Here is an 11,895-nt window from a genome sequence, read left to right as displayed (position 1 = left end):
ATGGACAGGTCATCACGGACCAAAGAGGGAAGGAGGAGGCCTTTCTCCAAGCTTTCAGAGCTATGTTGGGTGAAAGCACAACTAGAGACCACACGTTGGATTTGGAGGCGCTCAACATTCGGCAAGTTGATCTAGCCGAGCTGGATCGCCCTTTCACGGAGGAGGAAGTTTGGGCGGTTATCAAGGACATGCCTAAGGATCGTGCCCCGGGACCGAATGGATTCATTGGAGTGTTCTTCCATATGGCTTGGGATATTATCAAAGATGATGTGATGGCGGCGCTACACAAGCTGGTCCTTAATAATGGCCATGGCTTTGGTCGGCTTAATCAGGCACTAATCACTCTCATTCCAAAGAACCCAGAAGCATGTCGTGTTAATGACTTCAGACCTATCAGCTTGGTGCATTGCTTTCCTAAGTTGGCCTCAAAATTGATGGCTAGCAGGGTGTGCCCGCGGATGGGAGAGCTGGTGAGCACTAACCAGTCTGCTTTCATTCGTGGTAGGAACCTCCATGACAACTTTTTGCTAGTCAGGCAAATGGCAAAGAAGATTGCATCAAAGGAAAGCTAAGGGTGTTCTACTCAAGTTGGATATCGCTCGAGCTTTTGATTCCCTATCTTGGCCCTTTCTCTTTGAGGTGCTTCGTGCTAAGGGATTCCCGGAGAGATGGCTTGATTGGTTGGCAACCATGCTCACTACCGCCAGCTCGAGGATCGTGGTGAATGGGTGTCTGACTGACAAATTCATGCATGCTTGTGGCCTTAGACATGGAGACTCGATCTCTCCGCTGCTTTTCGTTATTGCCATGGAGACCCTCACGGAGATCATAATCAAGGCGCATGAGCTCAAAGTTTTGGAGAATTTGAATGGTTGCAAGCCCTTGCAGAGGTTATCGCTATACGCAGTGGACGTGGTACTATTCATTAGACCTTACCGGACAGATATTGCTTTTGTCAAGGAAGTACTCATGATCTTTGGAAAGGCCTCGGGATTGCATGTTAATTTTGCCAAGTCTTCAGCAATTCTGATCCGGGGAGAGGAGCAGGACGAGGAAGTGGTCAGAAGCGCGCTACCATGGAAGATTGATCACTTCCCGTGTAAATATCTGGTTCTACAGCTTGGGATCAAACAATTGACGCGTTCTGAATGGCAATGCATGGTGGATGGAGCGCTCAAAATCTTGCCAGGATGGCAAAGAGGCCTGGTTACACGTCCGGGAAGGCTGATTCTTGTGCAACAAGTGATGAGGGCGCGTCCCACGCATCACCTAATTGTGGCAGAGGCGCCGAAGTGGGCGATCGAGAAAGTGGATCAGGGCTGTCGTGCGTTCTTTTGGGCTGGTTCTGATGCCGTCAGTGGCGGGAAGTGCGCGGTATCTTGGCGGAGAGTGTGCCGCCCTAAACAGCTGGTTGGTCTGGGCATTTTGGATCTCAGTAAACATGGTCTTGCCCTTCGGTTGAGATGGGAATGGCTACGCAGGCTGGACGATAGCAGGCCATGGCAAGTATTGAATCTCGCAACTGATAAACAGGTCCAGCACACGTTCAATAGCCTGGTGAAGTGGGAGATCAGAGACGGCACGGGAATTCTGTTTTGGAAGGACAGATGGGTGCAAGGTTACACGATCGCTGAGATTGCCCCTGGCCTGGTAGCTAAGGTCAAGACGAGGACAGTCAATTCGCGGCTGGCCAGCGAGGGGCTACACCAGCATGCGTGGCTCAAGGACTTGCCGGAGAATCTATCGACAGAGGAGCTGATGCAGTTTATACATCTTTGGGATGCACTTGTGCACGTCGATATTTCTCCTGGCAGTGGAGACAAGGCGATATGGGCATGGCATGAGTCTGGTAGCTATTCTGCGGCGTCGGCTTATCGGATGCTCTGCTTCGGTGGAATCAGTTTTGCACCTGCAGCCGCCATATGGAAAAACGGAGCCCCCCTGGCATATAAGATTTTCATGTGGCTAGCTATCCAAAACCGCATCTGGACGTCAGACCGGAGACTAAGGCATGGTTTGCAGGACACGGCCTCCACGCGCTTTCTCTGTGACCAGGAGCAGGACAATGTAGATCACCTCATGATTCAGTGTGTCTTCGCGCGACAGGTCTGGTACCAATGCTTTGCCAAAGTTGGAATCGATACCAACCTGAGCCCTGTGCATCACGATTTGCTGCAACAATGGTGGATGAATGCGCGCAAGCAGGTTAGCTCTGCGGATAAGAAGGGCTTCGACACGTTTGTCATGTTGATCTGCCGGACGTTATGGAAGCAAAGGAATGTTAGGGTGTTTTAATCCGGTGCTATTTGCGATGAGTTCACGACGGTGAACCTAATCTTCCAGGAGATACATCTCTGGAAGTTAGCGGGAGTGGTAGGAGTCCAACGTTTTTGTGAGTAGTCCGCTTAGGGTAGGGGAGTGGTTGGGTGGGATCGTCGGTTTGTGACGATCTACCATACAATCTCTTGTATATATTTTTCTCTCTTCTATAAAGCTAAGGTACGCCATTGGCGTACTCTCGAAAAAAGAAACAAACTGTTCTTTTGTTGCATCTTTTCTTGCAAAAGAAACCATTAACAAGTCTTCATTGGCGGATCTAAAAAGGTAAGCGAAAAACGTCTCTAAGTGCATTAGGATCTCAAGATTGTAAAGGTTGCTATGCAGGCTACCAAGACGACGCATGAGATTACAAAATTTAGCTTTGATAGCAGGTCTGATTGTGTTATTTATAATAGTGTTTCGCCCTGCGTGGCAAACTATGTAACGAACGATTGTAAGAACATTGTTATTTGATCAATATATTGGGCTTTAAATAAAATGTTTCGCTGCCTGCTCCAAAACCATATGGGATTTCCCTTTGATAATCTCTTCTACGCTTGATGAGATTTGGCAAAACGTGTTATAGTAGCGGCTCAGAAAAGAACATGACACTACAGATTTTTCATGAGAGTTTTCATTCCAGAGGTGCCATCGACCAATTTTTTTTAAAACAATATCGAGCAATTTTTGTTTCTGATGCAGTGAGTATCGTCCTGTAATCACAATCAGCCTTCAAATCGACGTTACACAGACCCTTCACGGCAGAAGGAAAAGAATCCTCTGGTAGCGAAACCACAGCCTTCAAATCGACTTTACACAGACCCTTCAAAGCAGTCCACCAGCCTGTCCATATATCTGCTGTACTCCAACAGGAGACAGGAGCCACCAAAGACAGAGACCAGCACCCTCGCGCCCATGGATTCTTCCTCCCCTTCCTCCTCGTCCTCCGACCCGGACTACCTTGTCGCCACCTCCGACCTCGACGATGACGCCGCTACCGCCGTCCACCAGAGTCATGCCGACGCTGCTGCCGTCGCCCTCCCGAAGCGCCCCGACGCCGAGGGCTTCGTCTCGTTCCTGCGCTCGCCGGACGACGTCGACGCCGTGTGCAAGAAATACGGCGTCCCCGAGGATCACTACACCGCGCGCCTCGCCGGCGACCTTCGCGCGTGCTCGCCCCCGCCGCCGGGCTGCGTCTGCGTGTACGCGCACGCGCTGGAGGCCGGGATGCGCGTCCCGCTGCACCCCTTCTTCTGCGAGGCGCTGGCCCACTTCGGCGTCGCGCCGACGCAGCTCGCGCCCAACGCGTGGCGCATCATGGCGGGCTTCCTCGTGCTCTGCCGCTCCGCCGGCGTGCCGCCGTCGCTCGCGGTGTTCCGGCGTTTCTTCGTGCTGTCCGTCCTCAACCACAGGCACACCAAAAGATGGTACTACTTCCAAACCAGGTTCAGGGACAGCTCCGGCTTGCGCTTCGCTGGGTTGCCAGATTCCATCAACGGCTGGAAGCGCGGGTTCTTCTTCCTCTCTTCGCCGACCCCGTGGCCCTGTCCCGTGGAGTGGGGCGAGCCGTCCAAGAGCTCCTTCGTGGACCCGGTGCTTACAAACGAGGAGAAGAAATCCGTGGCGAAGCTGCTACGTGCTTCCGGCGGCGCCGCCGTTGATATCAGGACATGTTTGTCCGACAGCAACATTGCCGCTACCGTGGTAACTGCCGCATCTCCGGCGCCGCCCTCTGCTCGTACTAGTGCTAGTTCCAAAGGTAAACGCTGAAATCCCCCTCATCCCCAAGATCCCAAGTTTCGTGCAGCGGCTGATCTTACCCTCCCTTGTTATTCAGGGATGGATTCCGCCGTCTACGACATGATGAAAACCATGCTGGCGGAGAAGATGGCCCGGCAAGCGTCGGCATCGGCAAAGAAGGTGAAAGCAGAGCCAGGGTCGTCGCCGTTGTGCGGGAAGAAAGGGAACCTGGACGAGGCCAACGAGGAGGAGGGCCGTCCCCCTTCTTCGGACGCTCCACCTGCCGCCCGTGGCCACTCGGTGCCCACCAGCGTGTGTTCGCCACTGCCGGGAGTCTCTCGGCAGCCACAAGACTTCGCCGACGGAGACGGCACAGACTGGGAGGTTGCACGGGAGCTGCTGCAGGGTGCCGTCGCGCCGCCGCAGCAGCGCGTGTTTGCGGCGACCGAGCCATCAGATGTCGTCGCGTCGAGCTATGTCGCGATTCTCCAGGTATGCCAGAGAACTACATGTTCACATTATTTGTGCGCAGGCGGCGAACTACATGTCATTCTCCTTGGACTACGCTCTGGAGCTGGAGGAGAAGCTGTTGGCGCGGGACGCGGAGATTGCCGCGCTGCGGAAGCAGCTGGAGGAGACGAAGGGCGAGCTCGCCACGGCGAAGGTGCCGCGGAGGTAGTCAGGAGGGTAGCAGGAGAGCGAGACGGAGGACATGGGGCGCACCGCGGATCTTTTCCTTGCTTCGCTACTCTGTAATCGAGTGATCCGTTTCCTTTGCTATACGAGACTCGTTATCTAAGATTCATCAGTGACCTCTGGAGTGTTTAAGCGGTATCACCATTCAAATTTCTCAATATCTTTCCATAAACTAAGAAGACCTACAAATTGTCATCTTTGGTGATTTAACAAAGCTTATGATAATTTCGCCGTCTCAATTCGTCTTTTGAATTGGAACTAACGATGAAGGGAAAAGAAAAGAAGGATTCTAGTTTGGGACATGGAGTTTCTAGTTTGGGACATGGAGTTTCTACTCGCAAATTCAAATGCTCCTTCATAAACAGTGAAAAATAGTGACAAATCTAGCACACCTGATATGTTTTGTCAACAAACATTCATGAACCGTCTACATAGAGATTCCTAAATCCTCTGGAAAAATGTCAATGCTCCAAAAACACTTTTTTTCCAAGCATTTTGAAGAAATGGTTGTTTTCCAGAGCACTAGCAAAAAAAAATCTTCACGGAAATTTGCATGTATGTAGAATATTCGTTAATGTTTTGGACAAAAATAATAGAATTTTTAATATAATTATTATTTGGTTTGATTTTACTATTCAGGAGGGAGCATTTGAGCTTGCCAGCGGAATTACACTTTCGTTCCAGTTTGCCATTACTTGGACTCCACTTGGATTTTCAGAGGAGAACAGAGTCTCAAAATTCTACATTTAGCTTACTACTCTCATTTTTTTAATATGGTACCGACGCGGACGCTCATACACACACATACACTCACCCCCTATGAACACACACATACACTCACCCCTTATGAACACACACATGCACATCGTACCCTTATAAGCACCTTGGAGAAACGGAGTGGTATATTTAAAGCGTCAGTCTATGCATCAGTTGATAGTCGTCTTTTTCATTTTTCCAAAATGCTTTACTCAAATGAAGGAGTAAGGGACAAACTAACATATGTACTCCTCAAAAAAAGGTATGCTCGTTTTCTTCCTAAAAAAAAGACACATGCAGAAAGTTTTTGAATACTCCTCGAGTATCGCCTACGAAAGTGAGGTATACCATTTACTCGGAGCTGCCAGGGAGTGCCACCCCCTTGTATTGCCCGCGCCAGAATCGACAATGTTGCCTTCGTCTACAACGCCTCATTACTAACGAGTCAACTCACACACACACACACACACACAACGGCATCCATTCTGTTTCCTCCATTGCATTTGTGTTGGTTGCTTCGTGTAACTTGTGTGCGTGCGTACATGTACATCATGTATCGGTTCTGATCCATGAGAGGGCGAGTATCCAATACTCCCATTCATCACAAGCCACAATCGTCCCGCATTAAAAAAATCAATTTGAATATTTCAGAAAATTCTGAAACATTTTATGCATGTCATAAGGCATATGTCTGCAACTCCTACAAACTTCATATCAAAATTCATTTCACACATGAAGAAAAAAGAAGAGTAACCCATGTTTGAGCGTTCTTAAGAAAATTCAACATAATTTGTGGTTGGATGGTTAGAAGGACAGTGATATCTTCAGTTCATCAGAGTTGAAGTCCTAGACTTGACACATGTGCTCGCATTTTTTTTGGATTTTTTAGGCATTCTAGCGATGTACGTTTAGTGGGAATGGACGTTCCCGTTGACTACAAAGACATCTGTGACAACTTCGTCAATCTTAATCATGAGCCAGCTCAGTATCTTAGAGAAGCTTGTAGGGGTAGGATGTGTGTGTCGTCCATATTCGTATGTATGAGCGTCTACATCTGTACCGTGTTAAAAAAATCCAACAGTAATGGTGTCACAAAAATACAAAAGCAAAAAACAACACTAGTAACATTTGGATTTGTCTCTCTTTCTCTTGACGCGTAATTCAAATTCGGGTATGATTTTTAGGATTGTGGACACATCTTTTATAAAAATCCACAAACAATAAAAATATTTGTGAAACATTTAGATTGTTTTTTTAAATATAGGAGCTTAGCTTGGGAGCATGTAATGAACCAGAGCACCAGATATTCCCCTTTGATAAAAACAGAGATCAGGTGACATGCAAACGGCATGTCACCGTGTGCCTCGCGGCCTCCCATCCACCGCCCAGCCAGAATCCAACGCACCACAGCTTCCCAAGGCAAAAACATTCAGACTTCACAGTTTTCAGCCCAGACACTCTGAAACTTCACTATTTTGAACTTTATATGATACAGATACAAATCTTTTAGTCATTCAACAGTACAAACAAGTGTTTTGAACACAAACACAATACAAACATCAACCTTTTAGTCCGGAAACAGTGCAAGCAACAGTCAAAATATTGTTTGCGCTCAGGTTCACAAGAAATTCAGTTTTGAACAATACAAAATATAAACATCAGCCTTTTAGTCCGGAAACAGTACAAACAACAGTCAAATATACTGTTTACATTCATATTCATAAGAAATTCAGACATGCCATTAATCACTATTTAGATTCAGACAACCCACTTCGTCACAAGTAATTCAGAAGTACATGATTTGAAGTTTCAGTACCACTTTCCAGTGAATTCAGTGAGCTCTTAACAGCCATTTAGTACCATTTGATTTGTACACTTAGGCCCCAAAAGACGACTATAGTTAGCCCAAAATACTATACTTAACTATGTCCAAAATACTTCTAGCGAGCTTGCACGCTAGAACGGATCATCCTCACCACAAGGTGGAGCCGTCAAGAGCTGAGTGAAACTCATGATCGCATTGCACTCTTGGGGCTCCATATTTACTCATTTGGTGTTGTCACACTTCTCCACTAGTACTTGAGGCTGTACATCATCCTTCTTCTTTTGTTGCACACCATCCTTCTTCATTTTTTGCACATCATCCTTCTTTTTTTGCACACCATCCTTCTTCTTTTTTGGCTGCCAATGAAAAGTATAGTAACTAGTTTACAAATGAAGAAAGCTCTAAGCAATTCATCTATTATCTGCACATTTGGGTCAACATTCTCTTTGCCTTTATATGGTTCATCCATAGTACTAGTGGCATTGAGTATTTCTTGTATGCTAGGTGCAACGGAGGCAAGTGCATTGGCCAATAGCAAACAACACTGTGGGGAGCTGGCTGCTCTATGTGCCACATTGTGAAATTGATGAGACAAATCCCTGTACCGAAGTTGAGCTTCAAGTTTTGGATTTTCTACCACTTTCCTTCCTTCCTTATCTTGTATACTTCCATTGCGAGCCTCATATTGTCAAATGCTTCTTCAAATGCTGCCTTGTCCTCATATCCATACATACAATCACCAAAATCTGTGAGAATATGAGGCTCTTTTTCTTCATCCTCCACTTCATCCTCCACTCCCACTTGAGTTAAATGTTTGACAGCATTTTGCATGATATGAAATGTACACGTCCATGATATGATTATGTGAAGACCTTCTCTATGGCTCCTCCCATTGCTGCATCTTGATCGGTATATATAGTTCTAGGCTGCCTTCCATTGTGTGCGGCTAGAAATGTCTCATAGAGCCATATAAATGAGTCGTGTATTTCATCAAACATCAATGCAGCACCAAAAATGTTTGTTTCTCTAAACTGATTGAGCGCAAGAAAAATACCAAATGGCCTATACTCTTTGTTCGTGCCAAATGTAGTGTCAAAAGTGACAACATCACCAAAGTGTGCATAGTCAAGTACATTTTAGCATCAACCCAGAATATGTTGGCTATATGCTCCTCACAATCAAACTGGAAATAATATTGGAATGATGGATTCTCAGCTATCTTGTCACGAAAGAACTTCAACATACTACCGGCCTGTCCATAAGCCATCTCCCGCTGCCGCTTGGTTCGCAAATGATTCTTTTGGTCGGTCAAAGTGTAACCAACGTTGAACTTCCCACCAGCTCGACGACATGCAAACTCATGTGAAGCTTTTGGCATAATTCCAGAATCATCCGTTGTTTCTATCTCTAAAGCTTGCACATCTGAAATCTTCCTTTATGATGCCAACAAGTGACAGGTTTGTGGCAATTGAAGGAGGTGATTGTGTTCCAAATCAACTTCGGTGACTTTTTTTTTGCAAATCGATCAAATGAACAATCATCCGAACTTTACAATTGGTTCTTGTTTCAGCTCTAATGCGCTTCGGCTCGTGATCTATTTGACTTTTCCTTCGAATGCCTTCATTGGAACAAACAAACCTACATGAAGTGATTGTTCCATCAGTTCTGCTTCTGATGGTATTTCTTTTCCTCACATCAAAGCCTATGTGACCTCCATATTGCACCCAGAACCGCCAAGCCTCATCCGAATTTATGAAACGCGTACCAACTTTGGATATCCTGTTGCCAATCGATCCCATCGGACAACGCACAATTCTGCCAAATTCCAGAGTGTATACTCAAAATAGAAGTACAATACTCGCTGCAAGTCTCCATATTTATTCAGAAATGTAGTGCTGACTCAAAATAGAAGTAGTTCCTATGTTGAAACCACAAAGCTTAGCAGATTATAGTCTTATCGAGATGCACAGAAGTACTTAACTCGCTACAAGTCTCCATATTTATTCAGAGTGTAGTGCTGACTGATATTTTCAGAGTGTATTGCTGCAAGTCTCCATATTTATTCAGAGTATAGTTTGTCACTATTAGTATTATACCGGTGACTGGACAACCAATTATATCAAATACCACAGCAGGAGGTACATTATGGTTAGCTCTACCAGTATACAAATACCAATTTCAATTTTGTTGCCTGCATCTGATCGAGTGCACTAATCAGTGGCGGAGCCAGACAGCGCGAGGAGCCTGGGCAAAGCTCGTGCATAGCGACGTCAGCTAGCTTTGCCCCAACAAAAATCACTACTAAGCACGGTAATTAGACTAATCTGCAGTGAAGAGTTGCCGGACGAGCCCGGGAGCTGGCTCCGCCTCTGGCACTAATGGAATAAGAGAGAGAGGGGGGACCTGAGAAGAGGTCTGCTGATGATGATGAACGGTCCCCAGCTCGCAGCGGCGCTCTTCCCCGACCCGCGGCGGCGTTCGTCCCTGGTTCCCGCGGCGAACGGCGCTCGTCCCTGCCTCTCCTCAGTGGCAACGGCGGCGGCGGCCGGCGAAGGCCGCGAGACGAGGAGACGCCGGCGAATCACCGCGCCAAAGCCCGCCTTTTCCCTGCCTTCCCCGCCAGATTTTTTCGCTGACCCGCGCGTGCCCGATTTGGTCTGTGTCTGGATGTTGTTTTTGCCTTGGAGTGCTGCTGTCCGTTGGATGCAGGCTGGGCGGTGGATGGGAGGCCGCGAGGCACACGGTGACATGCCATTTTGCATGTCACCTGTATCTCTGTCCCTTTGATCCATGCAGCGTGTTGGTTGACTAGTATAGAGCGGTGATAGTAGTGCTTCTCGTGAGACTTGGGTGAGAGCGTTTAAGACAGAGGAGGTCGGTGACGAAGTGAAGACACACGATAACAAAGACAATGGTGAGGAGGGGAGCAGTTCCCGAGCCTGAAGAATGGCCCCGCCATCCAAACGTCATGGCTCGACGAAAGGCTGGGCAATGACAGATGATCCTCAGTCTACTCTCGGCTCGCGGGTCAAAGGACGGCAATGCTAGCAAGAAGGCTGCCCACTCGCGTCGGTCCAGCCCTGCTGCAGCGGCATGCGTCACATTTACTGGCTTTTCCCTTTTTTGCACCTGATCAAGACTCTGGCCGTAGCCTGTATAGCCCAGCTCGTGCTCGTAGCCATGTGTCGATGTCTGCTTGTGCGCATGTGTATGCGTCTTGTATGCATCTGAATGAGGTAATAGCACTCCAGGTACTCTAACTTGCATGGAATGTGATGATTTAGTTTTAAACTTATGAAATGCTACTCCATTATATCCCAACTTACATTAGATGAGATGATTTATTCCCCAGCCTATCACAGCACGACAAGTCGCAGCCAGCTGGCCGGACAGGTCGTCGCCTGTACTTTTACAAAAAACACCCCGCGTCTTGTCTAATTAACCCCGCTACAGGCAGCTCTTCTGATTCGCGCGATTTACAGGATACTTTCGTGCGATCCGCATTCGCCACCGCGTCTTGTCTAATTAAACAGTATCCTGTTCCTTGCCGACGCCCTAGCTGCGGGGTTCCAGCAGAATCCGGCGCAACTTGCACGGCCGATGGGGCCAGCGCCTTCTTCGGCCAGAACGGCGGCAGCCCGGGCACCCAGAGTTCGGCAATCTTAAATGGCCCGGCGGAGGAGAAGGAGGCCGAGCGGAAGATGGCAGTGTTTTCCACCGACGATGGCGGCCAGGGCGGGCTGCTCTCGGCCTTCTTCAGTAACGGCGGTGACATGGACATGCTCAACTCGGCCTTCCTCAAGGGCATGGAGGAGGCCAACAAGTTCTTGCCGACCAACAATACCCTCCTCGAGGCCATCCCCGACAAGGAGTGCAGCTTCACCGTCAAGAAGGAGGTGGCGAATGGAACACCGACGTCCGGCAATGGCCGAGGCCGCAAATACAGGTACGACGAGGACGACCTGGAGGCGGAGACCGCCAGGAGTAGCAAGCTGATGATGCCGGACAGCGAGGAGACCGGCGCCCGCGAGATGTTCGACGAAATAATGCTGGAGGGGTATGAGGCATGCATGCAGGGGATAGAGGAGTTGCGCCTCGCCATGGACAGCGAGGCCAAGAAGAAGAACGGGAAGACGGCGCGCGCGAAGAAGAGCGAGGCGGTCGACCTGCGCACCATGCTCATCCACTGCGCGCAGGCCGTGGCCGCGGGCGACCGCCGGGGCGCGACGGAGCTGCTCAGGCAGATCAAGCAGCACTCCGGGCCGACGGGAGACGCCACGCAGTGGCTGGCGCACTGCTTCGCCGAGGGGCTGGAGGCGCGGCTGGCGGGCACGAGGAGCCAGGTCTACTGTTTCGTGCGATCCGCACTCGCCAGCGCCCACGATGCGCGCTACGCATATTTCACTGGACTTGAAATCCTCCCCTCTCCGCGCCGGACATGTCCGTCCCGGACCGGACGCAGTCGCGCCGCCGCCCCGGCCAATGGCGTCGCGCCACGTCAGCCCCGCCGGGTCTCTCTCTCCTCCGCCGCCGCGCCCGCGGAGCCCATCCGGGGCCCG

General features: G+C 49.2%; 1 protein-coding gene across 1 annotated transcript; it reads left to right on the top strand.

Moving 5' to 3' along the window:
- The first annotated feature begins 807 nt into the window (after window positions 1-807).
- Window positions 808-4,957, top strand: LOC123170872 (uncharacterized). The gene is made up of 3 exons (XM_044588602.1): window positions 808-2,205; window positions 3,049-4,078; window positions 4,157-4,957. Exons 1-3 carry the CDS (start codon window positions 808-810, stop codon window positions 4,813-4,815), a joined length of 3,087 nt encoding a protein of 1,028 aa, XP_044444537.1. The 3' UTR covers window positions 4,816-4,957.
- Window positions 4,958-11,895: the final 6,938 nt, after the last annotated feature.

This window comes from Triticum aestivum, chromosome 7D, assembly GCF_018294505.1.
Source record: "Triticum aestivum cultivar Chinese Spring chromosome 7D, IWGSC CS RefSeq v2.1, whole genome shotgun sequence".
NCBI lineage: Eukaryota > Viridiplantae > Streptophyta > Magnoliopsida > Poales > Poaceae > Triticum > Triticum aestivum.
Note: the sequence above shows the minus strand (reverse complement) of the source record. Positions and strands in the feature narration are given on the sequence as shown.